The sequence below is a fragment of the Ictalurus punctatus genome, chromosome 14 (assembly GCF_001660625.3).
Source record: "Ictalurus punctatus breed USDA103 chromosome 14, Coco_2.0, whole genome shotgun sequence".
NCBI lineage: Eukaryota > Metazoa > Chordata > Actinopteri > Siluriformes > Ictaluridae > Ictalurus > Ictalurus punctatus.
The window spans coordinates 27,138,177-27,162,102 of record NC_030429.2 but is presented as its reverse complement, the minus strand read 5'-3'; the positions used below and the strand labels follow the sequence as shown (position 1 = coordinate 27,162,102).

The window sequence follows — 23,926 nt, the reverse complement described above, 5'->3', positions numbered from 1 at the left end:
TACACGGAGTAACATGTTCATATAAACTTTAAAAGTCACAACCAAAACACACACACACAACAGAAAATTTGAATATGAAACATTCGTGTCTAGTGAAATGAATCAGGCGCCAGATCAGTGTCCCATAAAAAAAACAAACACTTTTCTTCACTTTATTTCTGGTGATGAGTCCTCTTTCTGCACACAATGATTTTAAAAGCTCCTGGAATATGTATCCAGTGCTCCTAAATACCCCACAGCCCACCCTTATCTAACTACACAAACACAATCTATATAACTATCTTCGTTGCCGGATGGTCTCGAGCAACACAAAGTGTCCCAATCTTCCTCTGAGCACAAACAGCCAATCAAGTTTCCCAGCTGAACCTGTCTCCTCTCACCTCTTGTCTCTTAATTATCCTCCACTCCAGGTGAGGTAATCTTTCCTGACTTCAGCCAATGGGAAGAGAACATGCTGAGGAAAGGTTCAGATGGGCAGGGCCAATGCCAAACAAAAAAGAGAAACCCCCAGCGTTCATCACAGTATAAACATGGCTTTAGCTCCATGAGGATGAAGTTGATGGTCCAGAAGCATCTGGAGTTTTTCTTTTAAGAAATCTGTCCATATTCCTTTGCATTACACATGCATGTTTTTTGTTTTTTCCCCCAATTTCACAGTACTGAAACGGCGTTGGTCAAAGTTACCAACAACTTGTTGATGACCTCTGATTCTGGAGCTACTTCCTCATTCTTCTTGATCTTGGAGCCACCTTCGATACTCTGGCTCATGGTCTTTTACTTACAAGCCTTGAAAGTCTTTTTGGTGTGTCTGGGATAGTTTTAAACTGGTTTAAATCTTATTTTACTGACCATTCCCAGTTTATTTCTATGGGTAGTTACAGGTCTGACACTAGCTCTGTGCTCACTGGTGTTCCTCAGGGATCGGATTTAGGCCCTTTACTATTCAATATTTATCTATCTCCACTTGGGCATCTGCTGCAATCGCTCGGCCTCCATTATCATTTTTATGCTGACGATTCTCATATCTACATTCACTCCAAATCTGGTGAAAACCTTGATGTTTGTTTTCTTTCTAAATGTATTTCTGAGATAAAAACATGGACGAACAATAACTTTCTGTGCCTGAACAGCAGGAAAACTGAAGTTATGCTTATAGGTTCCAGTCAGCAAATTCTCAAAACTGCTCCACTCTCTCTGTTTGTTAATGGCTCTGTTCTAGAGACCCAAGGTAAGATGAGGAACCTTGGAGTAATTTTTGATACCAGCCTCACATCTGATTCTTTTATTCAGAGCACTGTTAAAGCATCCTTTTTCACCTCAGAAATATAGCTAGACTGCACCCAATGCTAAACTTCTCTGTAGCTGAAAAGCTGATTAACTCATTTGTTGTCACTCGGCTGGATTATTGTAACACCGTTTTACCCAGAGTTTCTAAATCCACAATCAACAAACTGCAATATGTACAAAACTCTGTCCTGTATGTAACTCCAGGATCCTGACTGGAACCAGGAAATACAATCATATTACTCCCGTTCTGGAGTCCTTACACTGGCTCCTGGTCAGGTTCTGTGTCCATTTTAGGATCTTGATGTTGACATACAAGGCATTTCATGGCTTCACTCCTCATTACATATCTGCTTTATTAATCCCTCACACCCCAAATCGCAGACTGCGCTCCTCACAGTGGAATCCGTTAACTGTTCCACAAACACGCTTAAAATCTATGTGTGACAGGACTTCTGTCTCTGCTCCTTCACTTTGGAACTCTCTTTCTCCTGAACTCAGGGAAGCTCAGACCTTTGACATTTTTAAAGCTCACCTCAAGACACACTTTTTTAAACTTTTATTTGACTGCTGATGTCTATTATTATTATAATTATTATTATTATTATTATTATTATTATTATTATTATTATTATTATTATTATTATTATGTTTTACCTTAAACAGTTGTTTACTGTAGAGAAAATAAGTAGTTATTATTATTAACTGTATTTTGTTATTCATACTATAAGATTAAATATATTAGCTATAAATGTGCAACCTAATTAGAACCTCAAATAGTTATTCATAGCATCCAGTAACAATGGTGTGTGTGTGTGTGTGTGTGTGTGTGTGTGTGTGTGTGTGTGTGTGTGTGTGTATACAGAGCCCATATACAGTCTCTCACAAAAGTGAGTACACCCTCACATTTGTGTAAATATTTGATGATATCTTTTCATGTGACAACACTGAAGAAATGACACTGTGCTGCAATGTAAAGTAGTGAGTGTACAGCTTGTGTAACAGTGTAAATTTGCCGTCCCTTCAAAATAACTCAACACACAGCCATTAATGTCTAAACCGCTGACAACAAAAGTGAGTACACCCCTAAGTGAAAATGTCCAAATTGGGCCCAAAGTGTGAATATTTTGTGCGGCCACGATTATTTTCCAGCACTGCCTTAAGCCTCTTGGGCATGGAGTTCACCAGAGCTTCACAGGTTCCACTGGAGTCCTCTTCCACTCCTCCATGAATGTAGGCAAGACACACTTGTCTTTGTACTCCTCACCTGGTTGCCGCCACACACGCTTGACACCATCTGAACTAAATAAGTTTATCTTGGTCTCATCAGACCACAGGACATGGTTCCAGTAATCCATAGTAATCCTTAGTTTGCTTGTCTTCAGCAAACTGTTTGCGGGCTTTCTTGTGCATCATCTTTAGAAGAGGCTTCCTTCTGGGACGACAGCCATGCAGACCAATTTGATGCAGTGTGCGGCGTATGGTCTGAGCACTGACAGGCTGACCCCCCACCCCTTCAACCCCTGCAGCAATGCTGGCAGCACTCATTCGTCTATTTCCCAAACACAACCTCTGGATATGACGCTGAGCACGTGCACTCAACTTCTCTGGTCGACCATGGCGAGGCCTGTTCTGAGTGGAACCTGTCCAGTTAAACCGCTGTATGGTCTTGGTCACCGTGTTGCAGCTCAGTGTCAGGGTCTTGGCATTCTTCTTATAGCCTAGGCCATCTTTATGTAGAGCAACAATTCTTTTTTTCAGATCCTCAGAGAGTTCTTTGTCAAGAGGTGCCGTTTTGAACTTCCAGTGACCAGTATGAGGAAGTGTGAGAGCGATGACACCAAATTTAACACACCTGCTCCCCATTCGCACCTGAGACCTTGCAACACTAACAAGTTACATGACACCGGGGAGGGAAAATGGCTAAATGGTCAAATCAAAATTTGATTTAAGCAACGCATATAACCTAATTCCTGTCAGGGCAGGGGATGGATGAAAGACTGCCTTCATCACGCCATTTGGTCACTACGTGTATTTGGTGATGCACGTTAGCCAAATCAGTGTGAGGTGTGCATCCTCACAGCCTGCCCACTCCATCCTCCTTGTCACACCCTCCATTTCTTCTTTTTGAGCCATTATTGGTAGATTTGCTAGTGTGCTTAAGATCATTATCCTGATCAATATCCATTATCTTGAAAGGTCCACTTTCAGTTCAAGGACTCTTCAAGCACTCTTTGATATAATGCAGAATTCATAGTTGAATCAATGAACGAACGCTGTCCAGTCGCTGAAGCAAGGAATAACCCAAAACCATAACATTTACACCACCATGCTTCACAGTTGATATGAGGTGCTTCTGAAAAGCTGTCTTTGGTCTGCACCAAACATGTCTGCTGTTACTGTGGCCAAACAACTATATCTTAGAGTCATCTGTCCAGAGCACGTTATTCCAAAAGGCCTGGTCTTTGCCTATATGCTCATTGGCAAACTGTAGTCTTGCAAAGGCTTTTTACTGGCACACCTCCCATGCAGGTCAAATTTGTGCAGTCTCTTTCTGATTGTAAAAGCGTGCACTTTGACACCAACAGTTGTAAGACTTACTAGCAGATCCTGTGATGAAATTTTGGGGTTCTCGAAAACTTCTTTTTGCATCAGATGGTCTGCTCTTTGGCTGAATTTGCTGGGACGACTAGTCCTGGATAAATTGGCAGTTGGTTGAAATCTGTGCCATTGTAGATAATTTTCCTTACAGAGGAGTGATGTATTTCAGATAATTTGTAGGTCTTTTTAAATCCCTTGCCAGACTAATCTGGCATCCGCAACCTTTGATCTGAAGGCCTTACAGAACTCCTGATCCTGATCTAGATCTTGGCATGATGACACAACACACCTGACTAACAAAGGGAACACCAGACTGGTAAACGTTGATCATTGCTTATACTGTAATTGCTGGTAAGCATTGGTAAATGCCAATAAATGCTGTTAAATGTGATAACGGCCTATAAACTATGATAATGGCAAATAAAAACTGATAATAACTGGTAAACGGCGATAATGGCCGATAAATGCTGGTAATAGCTGACAAATCCTGAAAAATGCTGATAATGGCTGATAAAGAAAATAAACCACTGGTAAACACGATAATTTCTGATTGCCGATGAACACTATATATGCCGAGAAATGCTAATAAACCCCAGTAAACAGCCATAAACACTATAAATGTCGGTAAACACTGGTATGTGCTGATAAAGGCCAATAAACAACGGTAAATGCTAATAATAGCTGAGAATGGCTGTTAATGGCTCATAATGCCGGTAAAGGCTGCTAAAAGCTGGTGACAACCAATTACGACTGATGCCAGTAACGACTGACGATGATGATGATTGCATCGTCAGCCAACACGTTCACAATATTATGCAATGTGAACATTTATTCATTTATTACTCTTTGTTGCTCACCGTCTACTGTGAACTGTACAATATTCCATTTGTCACTTATCAAAAACATAATGTAGCACTGCTAGCTGTTTTTTGCAACATCAGCCAACACATGCAAAAATTCTGCACTATGTATATTTTTTCATTTATTCCTCTTTGTTGCTCACCTTCTACTGTGAACTGTGCAATATTCCATTTGTTACTCATCTGTATATATTCATATTCTTATTCATCTGAACATACAGGAGGGCGTCACCATGTTTCAATAGAGTGTGTACCATGCAGACTACACAAGCAGGGGAATCACCACTACTAATGCAGAATTTGATTTTTTTTTAAAAACAAAAATGACTGTGCTTACCTTTTTCCCTGTAGTGGCCAGCAGTCCTGAACCTGCCCAGGCAGTCCAGTCCGTCCCACTCCTCCAGATTATTGCCCTCCTGGCTGGCTCACCAAATTTGTTGTGGGGAATTTTTCCCATCTCCCACATAGGGTCATGGATAAGCAAGGAAACCAAGCATCTTAGAATCTGGAAGAACTTTATTACAAAGCTAAGCCCAAGCAATAAAGGAGGTCAGTCTCAAGCGTGAACACTGAAGAGTTGACCACAGTGCATGATCTTAAAAACCCCAAAGGCATGACATATTTGCTCCCTCTATTTGGTTAATTCTGATTTGTCTTATTCACGCTAACTCTCTTTGCCACCACTAGATGCCTCCGCCTCCCTTTATATCACCCATTTACCATTCATTATTTATAGCATGCAAGGCCGCTGAGTCAGCACCAGGTCAGCCTGACCTCCTTATCATCATGTGACGCACATACCTCCTACACATGTACTGTGAATTCTGCCTGTAAATCTATCAAGGTTTATACTTTTCTCATTTTAAGTAGTCCTCTGCATAACTTGGTAAAAGCTACTTTTATTAGACAGACGGACTGGAGCCTGCCTAGGTGATTCAATGTGTTTTTTCCACTCTTCTTCTGATAGTGATGCACATGCTCTGCTCAAAGTCCTAGGAATTAAGGCCATATGATAATAATGAACTTGTTGTCCTTCACACGTAGACCATAATTCAGAGTCGCTTCTCTGAGTTATATAAAGACCAGTATTGTAAAATGAATTATATCCATCCATCCATCTTCTACCACTTACTCCTTCTTCAGGGTCGCGGGGGAACCTGGAGCCAATTCCAGGGAGCATCGGGCACAAGGTGGGGTACACCCTGGACAGGGTGCCGAAATGAATTATATGCAGCATAAAATAGATAACAACAAAATATAAAATTTATTTTCTGATTATCAACCACAGAGGCTAAAGGCCAGTGAACAACGGTAAATGCTGGTAAATGCCAGTAACAGCTTATAACGGCTGTAGTAAACGCTTTAAAATGCCGGTAAATGCTATTAAGGGCAGATGGACGATAGCAAACGCTGATAAATGCTGGTAAATGCTATTAAAGGACATTAAACAATGGAAATGTTGATAAATGCTAAAAATGGCTACTAAACGCTGTCAAAGGCTGCTAAACGCGATAGTGGCCAATATACGCTGATCATTTCTTATAACCGATGGCAGATGCTCATAACGGCCGATAAACATGATTAAAAATTTTGAATAATCACTAATAAATGCTCAAATGGCTTATCAACGTAGATAATGGCTGAAACTATTAGGTTAAATACCGGTAAATGATGTTTAACACTGAAATGTCATGACTGAAATGTCTAGTTCAACCATGAAACTCTATCCATGTGCTGATTGGCTCCCTCGACACCCATGCAACAGCCTATCAGCCTATATTATTCAGTCCTTCAATATAAAGTATTGGACTGACAAGTTCTATTGTTTGTTTGTTTTTTGCCATACATTGAAGACTTTGGGCTTGAGATCAAAAGATGAATGAGATGATATATCTGAATTTCAGATTTCATTTCCTGGTGTTTACCTTCTAGACGTGTTAAACAACTTAGAACAAGGCAGTTTTTGTGGCAGACCACCCAATTTTTAGGTGAGCAAAAGTAATGGTCTTAAAGTAAATTACACTTAATATTTGGTTGCATATCCCTTATTGCAATAAGTACATCAAGACTTATTGCAAGACCCACTGACATCACCAAACTGTTGAATTTTCTTCTGTGAAGCTTCTCCAGGTTTCTCCTGCAGCTTCTTTCAGTAGTTGTGTGTTCCGATGCTGATCAGTTGGGTGAAGGTCTGGTGATGGACTTGTCCAGTCTAAAGCCTTCCACTTTCCCCCTGATGAAGTCCTGTGTTGAGGTGGAAGTGTGTTTTGGATGGTTGTCTTGCTGCATGATGAAGTTCCTCCTGATTCATTTGGATGTAAATTGGTGACAGAATGTTCCTGTAAACTTCTGAATTCATTCTGCTGCTATCATCATGAGTTCCATCATCAATAAAGATTGTGAGATTGTTCCAGAAGCAGCCATGCAAGCCAAAGCCATGACACTACCTCCACCATGTTTCACAGATGAGCTTGTATGTTTTGGATCATAAGAAGATCCTTTCTTTCTCCACACTTTGGTAGAGGTTCATCTTGTTCCAGAACTTTTGTGGATCGTCTCTGTATTTCTTTGCGAACTCCAACCTGGCTTTTTATTCTTACTGCTGATGAGCGGTTTACATCTTGTTGTATGGCCTCTATTTTTGCTCTCAAAGTCTTCTTCAAATAGAATTGTGTCATGCTGGTGGATCTCTCTTTCTCTCTCTCTCAAGGTGTGTGTCTCTCTCCCTCTTATCCTCACCTTGTCTCACTGCAACAGAGAACATTCCTTACCACTCACTTTCTCTGGCTCCACCCCCCATTCACAAACCGTCCCTGGCTAGTGGTTTCTATCTTTTTCAGGACATTCCTAATTGTTGTATTGGCTATACCCAATGCTTGTGGAATGGCTCTGACAGATTTTCCGTCTTTTCTCAGCTTCAAAATGGTGTGTTTTTCACCCAGAGACTGATCTCTGGTCTTCATGTTGGTTTATCCTTTTTAACAACAAATGCGTTCTTCACAGGTAAAAGCAAGGGCTCAAACCAAGAGTAAACATTCGGAGCAATTAATTCTTTAAATAATCAATTTAACAAGACACACCTGGGCAACAAGAAACACCTATCAGTCACAGGTTCCAATATATTTGATCAGATATAACAAATGGGTGGGTTCAAACAAAAGGTGCCATGTTATAAGTTGTTTAACACATCTAGATGTAAATATCAAAAAGCTGAAATTCTGTCGTCTCTTATAAATCTTTTGCTCTTAAACCCAAATGTCTTAACAATAGAATTGCCAATGCTGTTCCAATACTTTCAGTAGGGACTGTATGTTCTTATATATTCATTTTGCTTCTCGAGCTTTGTTAATTGCAGAGATGTTGCTTCATTCACAATAAATTTATTTTAAAATTAATACTTTGTATTAATACTTTGTATTTTTTTAATTAGAAGTGGTTGTTCAGCTGGAGTGAATAAAGCGTCTCTTATTCATTTCCACGCCCATGGTGAATCCTTTTATCTGTGCTCCACTGAAGATGGGTTTTTAAAGGTAATCGTGAGCTGATTGAGCTTGATTACCAAAATATTAATCATCTCTTCTGGAATTGATAACTCTGGATATGACATGCCGAGGTAAATCAACTTACAGTTCAATGTTAAAATTTAACGTTTGGTCAGACAGTTTTCTGGAAAACCTCCTGGTGCACTACATTAACTACAGCTTTTTCCAGGATAAAATGTATTCGGGGCTGTGCTCCTCAGTAGCCCCCAGTGATATACCCTTCTAACACCACTGGTCATATGCATACTCTACGTGATCGTACAATAAGTGTGAATCACAGGTAGAACTCATACTAGATTTATAAATATGCTAGCTGGTTCTTTAGTACTAAATGTATGATTTTTTGTGAGACTTTGATGCTAATACGTACAGTATAAACTGTTCATATGGAATCTGTAAATGGAATGTATTCATTCACATTGCTGAACATGTTTGCATGTAAAGAGAGCCTCTGTGTGCCAGTGTCCCACAAAGATTTACTGTTATTCTTGCACAATTTTTCCATCAGTCTTTTTTTCATACAATAACTTTGGACACCAGTGCTAATGTCTTTACACCTGCTTATATTTCTCTGTTCACATGACTGTTCTGTCCCAACTGTTCCACAAGAGTAAGCAAAATGATTCACTTGTTCATTAACTCTTTTCTAGTTAAGTAAAGTGATGAACTGATTAATGTACCAAAGAGGCTGGGTCTCTGTCTGAGAATTAAAATAGGACTAGTGATCAGCCGCTTACTGGACACTTGACAAAACAGGATGTAGGGGCTTACAGCTAAACAGGAACTCAAGACACAGAAGGAACAGAGAGGTTTCAAGTAAACCAATTTAAAAAGCAGCACTATCTTGTAGGCCTCTGTAGCATCTCAGCAAGGAATGGCCCATCTCCTGGACCTTTTTACACTACAGCTGCTGTTTGGTGAGTTTATAAATGCAAAATACCAGATAGGAGTAAATTATAAATAACTGTCATTAGGGTAACTGGTGTTCAGGACTTTATTGAAATTATTAGTCTGTAGTATATCTAGGGATAGAATGCAGTCATATAACAGTCTGAACAGAAATGTATCAGAAAGCAGTTTTTAATGTCAGTGTAACAGTTTCAAACCAAATCTTGTGATTTTGAGTAAACTCTGAACTGAAGCAGTCGCTCAATGTGGACTCACTGAATGATTTATCTGTTCTCTTAATGTAGTGGTATTCTTACAGGTTTCTTTACACCGGGTCTCCTTGAGATCGCTTCAACTGATCATTTATCTGTCCCTCCTGGAGAGAACATCACCCTGCTCTGTAACATCACTAATTATTCTGAGATATCGTGGTATCGACTGAGATCTGAGGAGGTGAAGCTGCTGATATCTGCTGAAAAATTAAAGCTGAAGAAAAACTTTTTCCTCCGTTATAATGTGAATGAGAGTCACTTTGATATGACAGAAAGCAGCAGTTCAGTCAGTTTAGTGATTATTGGAGTTAGAGAGACAGATCTGGGATTTTATTTCTGTGGAGGTCGAAACAATGCAACACACATTCAGTTTGGGAAACTCATCAGACTGGACTTTACAGGTGGGTGCCAATACTTTATTTAAACTGACTGATGGTGTCTTTATGTATATTTATATATTTGTTTAGTGTTGCATCATATAACTTAATTTCCCTCAAGGGTTAAGAATAAAACCATACATTTAACAAAACATTAACATTTAGTAAATATTATATATAATATCCACCCTTCTCTCTCTCTCTCTCTCTCTCTCGCTCTCGCTCTCGGTTTATTTATTCTGGAGATTTCCCCCTGATGGAAAAGTGAAATTAAATTAAAGACTAATGAGACAGTACATTTCTTGAATTGTTAGTTTAAAAGTTTTATTGAACAGACACTTCTCACTCAAGATGATCAGCTGATCATTTTTTCAGCAGATAAATATTTAAATAGCAGAATCACGTTTATTGTCTTGTGTATAGAGAGACAAAGTTTGTGAACCCTTTGGAGTTACCAGGGTTTGTGCACTGATTACTGATATACTGTGATCTGATCTTTATCTGACTCAGAATTACAGACAAACACAGTTTGATTAAACTAATAACACACATGTAGTAGTAGTTTTCAGGAGTTTATCGAGCATACTGAGTAATAATTCACAGTGCAGGCTGGAAAAAGTAAGTGAACCCCTGCACTAACAACTTCTCCAAAAGCTAACTGGAGTCAGGTGTTTAAATTGAGGAGATGAGATTGGAGGTGTGGGGTGTACAGGTGCTTTACCCTTTAAATAAAGACACAAATTCCAGTTACTGACAAATCTGTTCTTCTTGAGAACAGCTGGTTAGTGTGAACCATGTCTCCATCCCATCAACGTTAACAGCACCGTAAAAGACACATTATAGAGACACACAAAGCTGGAAAAGGCTTAAAAGCATTTCTAAACACCTGGGTGTTCATCAATCCACAATAAGACAAAATGTCAAGTATAAATGGAGGAAATTCAGGACTGTTGCGACTCCCTATGAACAGGTGTCCTGCAAAAATCACACCAAGAGCACCATGGGCAATCCTAATGGAAGTTAAAAAGAACTGAAGGGTAAGAACAAAAGACCTGCAGAAAACTCTCCAAACTTTGAAAGTTCATGTGTCCACTATCAGGAAAACACTGAACAACAATGGTGTTAATTGAAGGAAACCACAAAGGAAACCACTGCTGTCCAAAACAAAGTCTGAAAAAGAAGAAAATGAAAGTTTTGGAATGGTCGAGTCAGAGTCCTGATCTTAACCCCATTGTGATGCTGTGGCGTGACCTGAAGAGGACTGCTTGATAAATATTGATAAACTGAAACAGTTTTGTAAGGAGGAACAGTCCAAAATTCCTCTGCACAATGTCAGTCTTATACGCAGCTACAGGATAAATATGGTGGAGGTTATTGCTGCTAAAGCAGGATCTACAACTTATTAAATTCAAGGGTTCACTTACTTTTTGCAGCCTGCACTGTGAATAATAACTCAACATGCTCAATAGAGACTTGAAGATCTGCTGTTTGTATATAATTAGTTTAGTCACATTGTGTTTGTCTATAATTGTGGTGTAGATGAAGATCAGATCAGTGCTTATAAATAATCAATGCAAAAACAAATTATTGATCTATTTTTCTGTGTATTACCAGAATTGTGCAAGTTAGTGACCATGTTTCTTTTGCATTCAGATTCCGCTGGTTTTCTGATTACTGATTGATAACACAAGTATAACCTCATATTTATACCTCAAACAAACAGGGCATGGATAAAGGCAACAGTAAAGTCCCCGAAAATTGAGAGCAAATTTAAAATATAGTACATGTGAAAAAACACATAGCTTTTATTTAATATTTTAATAAAATGACTATTACTTAAAAAGGAGTTACAATTTTAATTAAAACTGCTATGATTTTTTGTTGTAAAAGTCGTGTTCAAGTTAAACAGCTGAATCATGGTGTGTGATGCTGAAAGGGAAATGGATAAATGTTATATGACCGTTTTTAATTCAGTGTCAGTGAGTGAATCAGAATTTTGAATTGTACAGAAGAGGTTTTTCTCTGCACTATACTGATATGTCACTGTGTGTTTGTGTATTTCAGCTGACCAACATGGTGGGTCTGATAACGCACCTAATCAAAATACCCAGCAGTCTACAGGAGCAGCGCTCTGGATTATAATGTCTGTGTGTCTGGTCTCCATCCTAATAAACATCATCTGCATGTGTGTGTTCTGCTGCAAAATCAAAGGTGCAGTTATTTATCCAGATCATTTTTAATTGGGCATCGTTTTTCAATAAACTGTAAAAGAACTATTTAAAAAATATTAGTCCTTTGAATACCCTACCAGTTATTTGAGATTAAATTAGCCAATGATTTTGATATATTAAGAATGATATTTTCTCAGAAGTAACTCTTAGATTCTTACCTTATTAAAGTGGAGTTAATGAACCAGTGACAGAAATATGAGTGTGGCATTATAAAATACAAGTGTATATAATATATAAAAAAAATGTGTGCATTAATAGTATAAAGGCATTGTGCAAGAGTGAAGCAATGGGAACGATCTTTCTCTAAAGTCCTTAAAGTGGACTTTTAAGGAGATGTTAAAAATCGGCTGTATGATAATTTTCTTCAACTAAATGAAAAATAGAGATGATTATATTTGGTCCACCAAAACACACAGAGAAGATAACCAGTATTCTTGCTCCTTTATATAACTGTGAAAGACAGTGTGAGAAACCCTGGTGTGATAAATGACTCAACACTTAGCTTTGATAAACAGAATAATTCTGTTGTTAAAAGTAGCTTCCATCAGCTTAGGATGATTTCTAAGCTAAAACCTAAAACTTAAGCTAAAAAGACTGATTGGGAGTTCCCTGTACTTGCTCCTAAATATTATGGAATGATCTCCGTCTTTATATTCGCTCGGCGCTCAGCTCTCAGCTGAAAACACATTTTTATAATTTGGCATTTGAATTAGATGTCTGTTCTGATATTGATTGTACTTTGTCTATGCAGTTTCTGTTGGTGTGTGTGTGTGTGTGTGTGTGTGTGTGTGTGTGTGTGTGTGTGTGTGTGTGTCATTTTTCTGTTCTTTGAAGCACTTTGGTCAGCTCTGTTGTTTTTAAATGTGCTTTATAAACAAGTTGAGTGACTCACAGAACTTTGTGTAGGTAAACTAGTTAAACGAACACTGAAATATGAACCAATAAAAGTCTCAATTTTGTTATTGAATTTTGTTATCTTAATGTTTTAGTTAATTTGTTTGTATGTATAGTATTTTTTAAACAAATTCAATTCTTTTCCATTTCAGGAAAGTCAGTATTGTCACACAACAGCTGCAGTAACACCACAGACTCCACTGAAAAGGTACCAAAGACATTATTTTATTAGTTTTTTTCATCACTGTTTCTATATCAACATTTGCTTAAGTAATACCAAAACATTAGAGTAAAAGTGCCTTTCTAAAAGATTTCAAGTTTTTTTTTAAAGAAACATAAGAAGTTGTACATCTCATTGGAAATATGGGTTAGTGTTAATAAGTGCTTGCCATGGTCTAATGTGCAAATGTGCACTTTTTATTCTCACTACACAGGACAGTTCAGGTCATGACACAGTGCACACTAACTTCACAAAACAATCCTCATCATATACTCAATATAGATGTGTATCTGTACAACGCTGTATATTTATGGATTCAGTTGTGTTGGTTTTCACTGTTTGGAGGAGAAATGGAAGGGCAGTTGTTTCATGGTGTGATGTGATGGTCCTCCCTCTCTCTCTACAGGAAGAAAATATTCATTATGCCAGCATCCAGTACAAAAGAAGGTCCAGAGCAGCTGCTAAGAAAAACACAGCATCAGATTCGGACAGTGTGACCTACACAACAGTCGCCTCACAGCCTCGGAGACACTGACCAGCACAAGGTGTCACAAATTTAATATTATCATACATCATATCAATATCAACATCATAAAATGTGCTGTTCCCTCTGGCTCTCTTCTTTATTTGTTTTAAATAGGTTATTTAGTTGACAATGCATTATGTAAAATGAACTGTTTTGGACTAAATATTTGGAATTAATGAATAAACATTATAAGAATCATCTGTATCTTAAAAAAATCTGTGTGTATATAAGGCCTAAATAAACCCAACCTCATTCACTGATTAAAAAAGAGTGACCCAGAGCTTCTGGGATTCTGATGGAGATAAAAACATGTTGTAACTGGTTACTGATGTCTCTGTCTATGTTAATAGCAGATAAATAGCTCCAGTTACAAACTCATGGAATACTCCAAAGTTATTTAATGATTGATGTAATGCCCATCTTGAGCACTTGATGTTAATGTATATGTAAAAATGCACAAATAAACTAACTGAAATGACTAAAATATGAATCTCTAGTCCATCATTATTGATTCTAGAAATTAAGTTCAGATATACACCAGCCCAACTCTATCAAAAAGACCTTTATTAAATGTGCAAAATAGAATTATAGAATTGTCCTCAAGGTCAACATGAACTGGTATGAATGTGTAATGTACTACATCTAAACTAAAAGAAATATCACTAAGAGCTACACGTATACAAGAAGTGTGCTGAAACAAAGAGAAATGTCTTTCACCTCCTCAGTGTATATCAGTGTAGGGGTAAATGTTATGTGGTATAAAGCTGCTGTTCAATTTAACGTGCAGGATGCAAGTTTTGTGAACAGCTGCAAAAGCCAAAGCAATACACATTCATAGAGAACTCGGGGCTGCATCCAAACTGACATAATACAAAACTCTGATGTACAACAAAATGCCTCTCATTTTTCTGTATGTACCTCGAGTGTATAATTCTGTGTGAGCTGTTTTCATATCTTCATGTTCATATAAATCAGTCACTATTAACAATTTGAACAGATTTAAACTTCAACTCAAACTATACATTTCTTAGAGTCTTAGAAATGTTTTAGTCTGAAATCTTATTCTGAAATACAAAAAAAGAACAAAACATTCCTCTGGTATAAAACAAGGCAATTTTACCAGCAAAGCTATTCTTCTTCTACTTTTGATCTGTGGGTTGTGTTAATAACCACATGGCCTGAACAGGAAATACCACACAAGTGGGCGTGTTCTCAGACTGCCATCATGATAACTGATCTTTATGTGCCTCAACAGTTTAATAAATTTAATGATTTACATGAATTCTTTTACACAGATCAAATAAAGAAGAATTTTTTCAAGCATAAACAGTAAATATTCATTATCGTCATTTCTTCAATCTTTTTTCTGAGGCATAAATTGTAGTGAAGTTATTCTATTTATTCACAGTTGACATTTATTTACAGCGATTCTCACACAGATCCTCCACTGAATTAGGGAAGTCAAAATGCTTCTGTCTTCATGCCTTATGTTGCGGTTTAGCTGAAACCACAAGCCCATACATCCTGTTCTGATCAAATTTCCAAGAAGCTAACATCACTACTCTGATTATTCATAGAAAGCACTTACACACCCAGCCTCATTAGTTATTTCAGCAGTTTGTCACTTTGTATAACTATATAAAGTTAATTGTTAATTGACCTTTTCCCTTACTCATGCATGAGGTGTGATAGAACAGTCATGTGAATACAGATATTAGTGGAAGGGTGTAAATGACGTGTTTTGTGAAAATGTGAAAATGATTCTCTGGCAGCTGGGTCAATTCTTCATTTACTCTGACAAAGAGATAACAGTCTTGTACAGTGTGTGCTTTTGCCCTCGACATTTCTCTCCCATGCAAACACAGTGCAGAAAGAGCAAGAGGAGTAAAATCAATAAAATAAAGATTTAACATGAATGACAAAAAACATAACTGACAAAGAGATAAGTCTCATACAGTGTGTGCTTTTACCCTCAACATTTCTGTAAAATAAATGTCAAATTTCATGATTATTCATTATGTCATAATGCAAGGATTTTATCTAGAACTATAAAACTGGATCTGTACTGAATGCTTGAACATGTCCGGGCTTAGTGGTGCACTCTTGATCTAGGATCACAAGCAGGTCATGCTCCACAACATGTCCTATGTGCATATATTTCTGCACACTCCTGACCATGCTTATGCAGGAATCACTAGTGGTAAAAAGTGTAATAGTGGGTAAACCGATTATGAGGAGCTTCTATTCTACATATTGTCCATTATATCAGCATATCTGAAAGAGTATTTACTGATTTCACTGCTCACAACAAGATGCATGAACTTGTATTGACCTTGTATTGTATTGTATTGTATTGTATTGTGTATGAACTTTGATTGTTTACACTTTTTTAACCTTCGCTGCCTGCCCTGACCGTCTGCCTGTTTAACTACCACGTCTCTTCTCTGCCTACAACATTGACCACTGCCTGCCATTACGTCTATTTATATTTCCTCATTTAATAAAGCAGCACATGGATCTCCACTCCGTTGACCCTTCATTACAAAAGACTTTTGACTTCACCCAATCCTGATCCAGCGGCTATCGTACATTTATCGACGAGGTCTCAGCTGAAGCGAAAGTGTTCGTAGTGCACCGGCAATAACTGGAGCGGCTGACATCGTTATCAGAGGAACTAGTAAAGGTTATGCAACACAGTTCCAGCAGCTCCGCCATCTTGCCCTGTGAACCAGTCCACCCACTCCTGCTAACACCATAACCGCTAGTCCACGTTTCACTTTTCTGGAGAAATTTGATGGATCACCAGCAAATGTAAAGGGGTTTTTACCACAATGCTCGCTTTGTGAATGGGACTGGTATAGGCAGTCTTTCTCAAAAAAGCTTTTATTAGCCATAATGATTAAAAGGAGAAAGAATTTGAACTTCCATATTTGTTCTGTTTGACTCCAGCCCTACATCTGTGGCACGTCCTCCATCCAGAGTAATTGTTCTGTTGTTGTTAAACATGTTTACAGGCTGCTGAGTAGGTGACATAAGCACATTTCAAGGTATGTACATGTACCTACTCAACAGTGTTGGAAACAAATTCGGTACAATTCAGGGTGTATGTGCAGAACCAAAAGGCAGCAAGAAGGTGGGCTTAAACCCTTGAATGTGGCAAAGAAAATTAAAGAGGTCTAAACCCCTTTTATGAAGAGATGTACTGAATCTTTGTCTTTCTAATATCCCAATATACGCCTCCACATCAATGGTACCGTCACACAAATGCAACTCTATTATGCAAGAAGGAAGCCACACATCAACTCTATGCAGAAATGCTGATGAGTTCTCTGGGCCAGAGCTCATCTCAGATGGACTGAAAGGCAGTGGAAACGTGTGCTGTGGTCAGATGAGAACACGTTTCAGCCAACCAGACTGTTATAAGTGAAAGGTGTAAAAGCCAGCATCTGTGATGGTATGGGGTGCATCAGTGCCCACGGCATGGGTGACTTGCACATGTGTGAATGAACCATTGACGTGAAGGTGTATATAGTGATTTTAGAGAGACATATGCTGCCATCATGGCGACGCCACACAGAAGATGGCGGCGCACACAGTTGCTGCGGCTCACGGCTCTCCTTTCCAGTGCTCTTTTTCGTTGTTTTTGTATTATTTCTTTATTATTTGTTTGAGCATTATCGGGTCCACGAACATCCGCTATACAAGTCAGAACCTTATGGATATTGGGGATCAACACCGCATACCTATTACGAGAATGTTTCATCACACGCACAACATCCCAGACGACATAGCGACATTGCCGGGCTCTCCGTGGATTGTTGTCGGGTCCAGAAGGCGGCGCAGACGGTGGAGGGAGAGGAAGCAAAAGCGGGGATGCAGGTCCGGTATTATGCTAAGGCTAAGAAAACAACCACACAAGCCACCTTTACCGAGCCTGTTTCTCTCCAATGCCAGATCCCTAGTGAATAAAATCGACAACTTGGAATTACAACTAGCTGGAAATCGCTATGTTCGCGACTGCTGTGTTTTGATTATTACTGAAACCTGGCTTCATCCGAGGATACCCGATGCTAGCATGCAGCTAGCAGGTCGTACTATGCTTCGCTGGGACAGGACTGAGGACTCCGGTAAGAGCAGAGGGGGGGGGGGGGGCTCTGTATGTATGTGCATGAGAATTGGTGTAACAACGGAACAATGATAGACAAACATTGTTCCCCTGACCTCGAGTACATGTCCGTAAGATGTCGGCCCTTTTTTCTACCGAGAGAGCTAACGGTGGTGATTATCACGGCTGTGTATATTCCACCTGATGCCAATGTGAACACGGCGCTCTCTCTCCTGTTGAACACCATAAACGAGCAGCAGTGGGCTTACCCAGACGGTGTTCACATAATTGCAGGTGACTTTAATAAGGCGAGCTTGAAGACTGTACTCCCGAAATTCTATCAACATGTTAAGTGTTTTACTAGAGTGGCGAACACTTTGGATCATGTTTACTCCAACATCAAGCACGCGTATAGAGCCATACCTCTCCCCCACCTCGGCCAATCAGACCATCTCTCCCTCCTGCTCTCCCCTGCCTACACCCCCCTCAGACGCAGTGTCACGACCACTATAAAGACTGTTACCACCTGGCCTGATGATGCATTCTGCAAACTACAGGACTGCTTCGAACAGACAGACTGGGATTTGTTTGAACATCAAGAGCTAGAAACATTAACAGGAACGGTACTGGACTACATCAAGTTCTGTATCGGAAATGTGACTGTGGAAAAAAACATCCGGGTTTTCCAAAACCAGAAACCATGGATGACCAAACAGGTCCGCACACTACTCAAAGCCCGCGACGCTGCCTTCAGGTCTGGTAATAGAGCTCTGTACAGAGCTGCCCGTGCCAACCTGAAAGGTGGTATTAAGGAAGCTAAGGCGGCCTATAAGAGGAGCATAGAGTCCCACCTGTCCAGCAAAAATAAACGGGAGGTGTGGCAGGGTATACAGAACATCACGAACTACAGAGGCCGTGAGGCGACAACAGGAGTCCTGAGTGCGATTCTGGCAGAAGAGCTAAATTGCTTCTTCGCTCGCTTTGAAACATCACAACAACAGCACTCATCTGCTCCAGCCCCACCTCCACCCTCATCTGGCCCCCGTACCAGTCCAGCCCTGCCTCCATCCCCTTCTGGTTCCTGCACCACTCTACTTACTGTGAGGGAACACGATGTTAGATGGATGTTTCTGGCAGTGAACCCCAGGAAGGCTGCTGGCCCAGACGGTGTACCTGGTAACATGCTCAGATCATGTGCCCACCAGCTTGCCCACATCTTTACCAGAATTTTCAATCTCTCCCTGGCCCAAGCAGTCATCCCGTCCTGCCTAAAATCAGCCACAATCATTCCAGTGCCAAAGAAATCGCCCACCACTAGCCTGAATGATTATCGTCCTGTGGCCCTCACTCCAGTTATCATGAAGTGCTTTGAGAGATTGGTTCTTCAGCACATCAAGGACTACCTCCCCCCAGATTTCGATCCTTTTCAATTTGCTTATCGTGCAAACAGATCCACAGAGGATGCTATCGCCGTAGCTGTCCACTACATGTTGAGACATCTTGAGCAGCAACAGAGCTACGTACGGATGCTTTTTGTGGATTACAGTTCGGCTTTTAATACAATAATTCCGGACATTCTCGTCACCAAATTGGTCACCCTTGGTCTCCCCCGCCTCACATGTGCCTGGATAAAGGACTTTCTCACCAACCGGTTCCAGACAGTGAGACTCGGGCCCCACCTCTCCTCCACTCGCACGTTGAGCACAGGTTCTCCACAGGGCTGTGTGTTGAGCCCCCTCCTGTACTGTCTCTACACATATGACTGTAGACCAGTCTACAACAATAATATTATCGTCAAGTTTGCTGACGACACCACAGTGGTCGGACTTATCTCAAAAGGAGAGGAGGCAGCCTACAGAGAGGAAGTCCTAAACTTGGCAGCCTGGTGTTCAAAGAACAACCTGACTCTAAACACCAAGAAAACCAAGGAACTTATTGTAGACTTCAGAAAACACAACACGGAGCTGGCCCCCCTCTTCATCAATGGGGAGTGTGTAGAGAAGGTCCACACCGTCCGGTTTCTTGGCGTCCTTATCTCTGCTAACATCTCCTGGACGGACAACATCACAGCGGTCATCAAGAAGGCTCAGACGCGGCTACACTTCCTGAGGGTTCTCAGGAAGTACAATCTGGACTCCAATCTGCTGCTGATCTTCTACCGCTCGTCCGTCGAGAGCTTGCTGACATACTGTATCACGGTGTGGTATGGTAGCTGCACCGCAGCAGACAGGGAGAGGCTTCAGAGGGTAGTAAGAGCAGCACAGAAGATCATTGGCTGCCCTCTCCCCTCCCTGATGGATATTTATACTTCCCGTTGCCTCAGCAGAGGAAAAACTATCATTAAGGACAGTTGTCACCCTGGCTTTGATCTGTTCAGTCTGTTGCCCTCAGGGAGACGTTACAGGTGCATCAAAACAAGGACTAGTAGATTTAAGAATAGTTTCTTCCCAAAAGCTATTACCATGATAAACAAACACATGTACTGAGTCCACAGCATATGTATATATTGTCTCAAACTGTGCATTTCATAGTACCTCCGCCATCCACCCTAATATCTATCTATCGTGCATATATCTTGCATATATTGTATATCTTGTTTATTTATTTTGTTTATTTATCTTATTTATTTATCTGTGTATTATCTGTTTATTCTTCTTGTGTATTGAATGTATATTTTTGCACGGAACAAAAAGGAGTGGCTCTTAATTTCATTGTACATGTGTATAGTGACAATAAAAGGCATTCATTCATTCACTCTTAAAAAAATAACCTGACCTTCATCTGTGTCACTCCTGACTGGACCTTCGTTGAGAAAGGATTCTCAACACCCCCAAACACACTATCTCCTCATCTTGAGTAAGTTTTCTGTTTGTTCTGTATTTCTTTTTTATTGTGCTTGCATGTACATTGCCCTATAATAGTTTATTTCTGTTTTCTGCATATACATCAGGTTTCTGTGTGTGTGTGTGTGTGTGTGTGTGTCTTAGTTGGACTTCTGCCTGCGTGCAGACGTACTCCACCTACGCCCTGAGGCCTGCCGCACTAACCAAAACATGTATTGTTATCCCCCTGCGCGTTGATTATCTGTGTGTGTTGTGTCTTAGGTGAACGTCAGTTCTTACAGTCCCACCAGCCCAGTGAATTCTCAGTAAAATTACATACTACTCATACTTGGTCTCCCTCGTGTTTATTTCATGTCTATTTTATATCCAACAGACTGTTGAGCAGCTGAAGTTTTGTATCAAGCAAGCATGGGCAAAAATTCCACTTGCAAAGCTGCAACAGTTATTATCCTCAGTTCCCAAACCATTAGAAAGTGTCATTAAAAGGAAGGGTGATGTAACACAGTGGTAAACATGCCTCTGTCCCAACTTTTTTGAGTGTGTTGAAGGCATCAAATTCTACATTTGTTAATATTTACAAAATACAATGAAGTTGGTCAGTGAAAACATTGAATATCTTTTCTTTGTACTTTTGTGAGTTAATTTAAGTTTCAAGAGACTTAAAACCAGATTTTTGGTTTTATTGCATTATTTATTGCAACTTTTATGGAAATGGGGTTAGTAACAGAGCTATTGTTTATGAATGTGGGGGTCATTTTCATGTGCAGCATTTGTGGTTATTAAAATCAGCAGACACAGAAGTGTGTTATGGTTTTTCCCCCCAGTGAGAATCAAGAGAAGTGTGGTCAAACACAGTCTGAAAGATACTCTTTCCATTACACTGTCAGTTAGGCCTCGTCACACCTTACACTAGTGCAGGTTTCAATAGTTATTTTAATGATGGAAGTAATCTGCCAGACACAATAGTAGGTTTTATTTCAGATGCTGAATTGTGCTGATTATTTGTATTTGTAGGAATAAATAATATACAACTATGTTTGTTAACAGGATGTATTGCATTAGGGTTGTTTGAGAGAGAGAGAGAGAGAGAGAGAGAGAGAGAGAGAGAGAGAGAGAGAGAGAGAGAGAGAGATAGGCCACCCTTGCTAAATTGGATTTTTAAAATAAATAAATATATATATGCCAACCCAGAGATTCAGTACATCTCTTCATAAAAGAAGTTTAGACCTCTTTAATTTTCTTTGCCACATTCAAGGGTTGAAGTCTACCTTCTTGCTGCCTTTTGGTTCTGCACATACACCCTGAATTGTACCGAATTTGTTTCCAACACTGTTGAGTAGGTACATCTACATACCTTGAAGTGTACTTATGTCACCTACTCAGCAGCCTGTAAACACGTTTAACAACAACAGAACAATTACTCTGGATGGAGGACGTGCCACAGATGTAGGGCTGGAGTCAAACAGAACAAATATGGAAGTTCAAATTCTTTCTCCTTTTAATCATTATGACTAATAAAAGCTTTTTTGAGAAAGACTGCCTATACCAGTCCCAAGCCTGTATGTGAAGGAGGAGCCTTCAAAATCCAAAATGACAAAGCACTTTCCCTGAGGGACCATTAATGTACTGTACATACCTTCCTACATACCTTCCTACATACCTGCCTACCTACATAACAGACAACTAATCAATCAAGATATGAGTGTTTAGCTTCAATTATAGTCATTCCAGTAAGAAATGGGTGAAAACAAATATCAAACCTGACGCACTAAAAGGTGACCATATTTAAAGAGGAAGAGGTGCAGAGCGAGAGGAGGATGTTGGAGGTGGTGACCTGTGATGTGATGTATTAGGAGATTGTGTTTGGTTTGTGTTGCTTGCTCTTGTGGCTATAGTATTCTTCTGACTGCTGTTCTGGTTCTGACTGTGAGTTTGATTATCCCTGTACCTGTTTAAGTGTATATATTTACCACTATATATATTTTTCACTTGGTTTACGAGCAGTAGGGGTGTGGCTGCCATTTCTGTTGGGAGTGGGGTCCTTTTTGTCTCTGTTTTTGGATTAGGGAGCTGGGAAGTACATTTGTATTTTTGTTGTTTTTATTTTAGATAAAAAAGCTCTCTAAACCAAGAGCTCTTTTGTTTATTATTTTGGCCTTGGCCCACCCTGAAGATATGATTGGTGTGTTCTATGTACAGTTGTGTGTGTGTGTCTATAATATATATATATATATATATAAAATTTGTTGATTTGTACACTATACACACCTTCACTGAAAAATGTTTGTGTCTGTCATTCCTGGCTTCCATTATCTAGAGGTATTTCCCTTTGAACTGTGAGATCAACCTAGACTGGGTTGTAACATCATAGTCTGGTCTTGTGGAGTCGATTACAAATTTTGAAATTTTGCAGCCATGATGGCTCTGAAGCTCTGCTGCCTGTACTTCATTAAAGGGTTTAATTTTTTTAAATTTTTTTTTTTTAGATCCAGACATTGTGCTTTGGGTGTAATGAGAAATGGCAGTTTCCAGCCACAACCTGCACAGTTCACTCTTTTCCTGTTCTGCATTCATGACTCACTGTGGTTTTATGTTTCAGGTGTGGTGAAGGGCATCAGGGACTGTGCAGTGCTGGATGCCTCTCATTTCTATCTGCTCGTTCTCATGCTTAAAGTCGGTGTCCTCTACAAACGAGGTGAAAGGGGAAGGACTAAGGTTAAAGGCTCAAGTGTACGTGAAATTAGAATGCATTTTCATACAAAAGTAATCTATTTCTTTGACACGTATTTTGGATTTTAAATATCACACTAATTATATAAATTAATAGATAATATATAAAGGTTTTTACATACCATGCTGCAAATGTTTGAACTTTTTTTTTCATCATGTATAAACTAACTGTTCATTAACAACTGCAAAAAATAAAAACTGATAATTAACTAGCTTGCTGCAGTGGTTGGGTTGGAATATATTTATTGATTTATTGATTTATTTATTTGTTTATTTTTAAAAAATCCAATTTAGCAAGGGTGGCCTATCTCTCTCTCTCTCTCTCTCTCTCTCTCTCTCTCTCTCTCAAACATTCCTAATGCAATACATCCTGTTAACAAACAGTTGTATAGTATTTATTCCTATGAACAAATAATCAGCCCAATTCAGCATCTGAAATAAAACCTACTATTCTGTCTGGCAAATTACTTCCATCATAAAAATAACCATTGAAACCTGCACTAGTGTAAGGTGTGACGAGGCCTAACTGACAGTGTAATGGAAAGAGTATCTT

At 39.4% G+C, this 23,926-nt stretch overlaps 2 protein-coding genes across 30 annotated transcripts in view; both read left to right on the top strand.

The window, feature by feature from the left end:
* LOC108274794 (uncharacterized) overlaps positions 1 to 23,926 on the top strand; it is a 588,939-nt gene that overhangs the window by 419,877 nt on the left and 145,136 nt on the right. The gene's annotated exons all lie outside the window — the stretch shown is intronic.
* LOC128634932 (uncharacterized) lies at positions 7,951 to 14,165 on the top strand. Its single transcript, XM_053685869.1, has 5 exons — positions 7,951 to 9,204; positions 9,495 to 9,848; positions 11,889 to 12,035; positions 13,102 to 13,157; positions 13,576 to 14,165. Exons 1-5 carry the CDS (start codon positions 9,162 to 9,164, stop codon positions 13,702 to 13,704), a joined length of 729 nt encoding a protein of 242 aa, XP_053541844.1. The 5' UTR covers positions 7,951 to 9,161; the 3' UTR covers positions 13,705 to 14,165.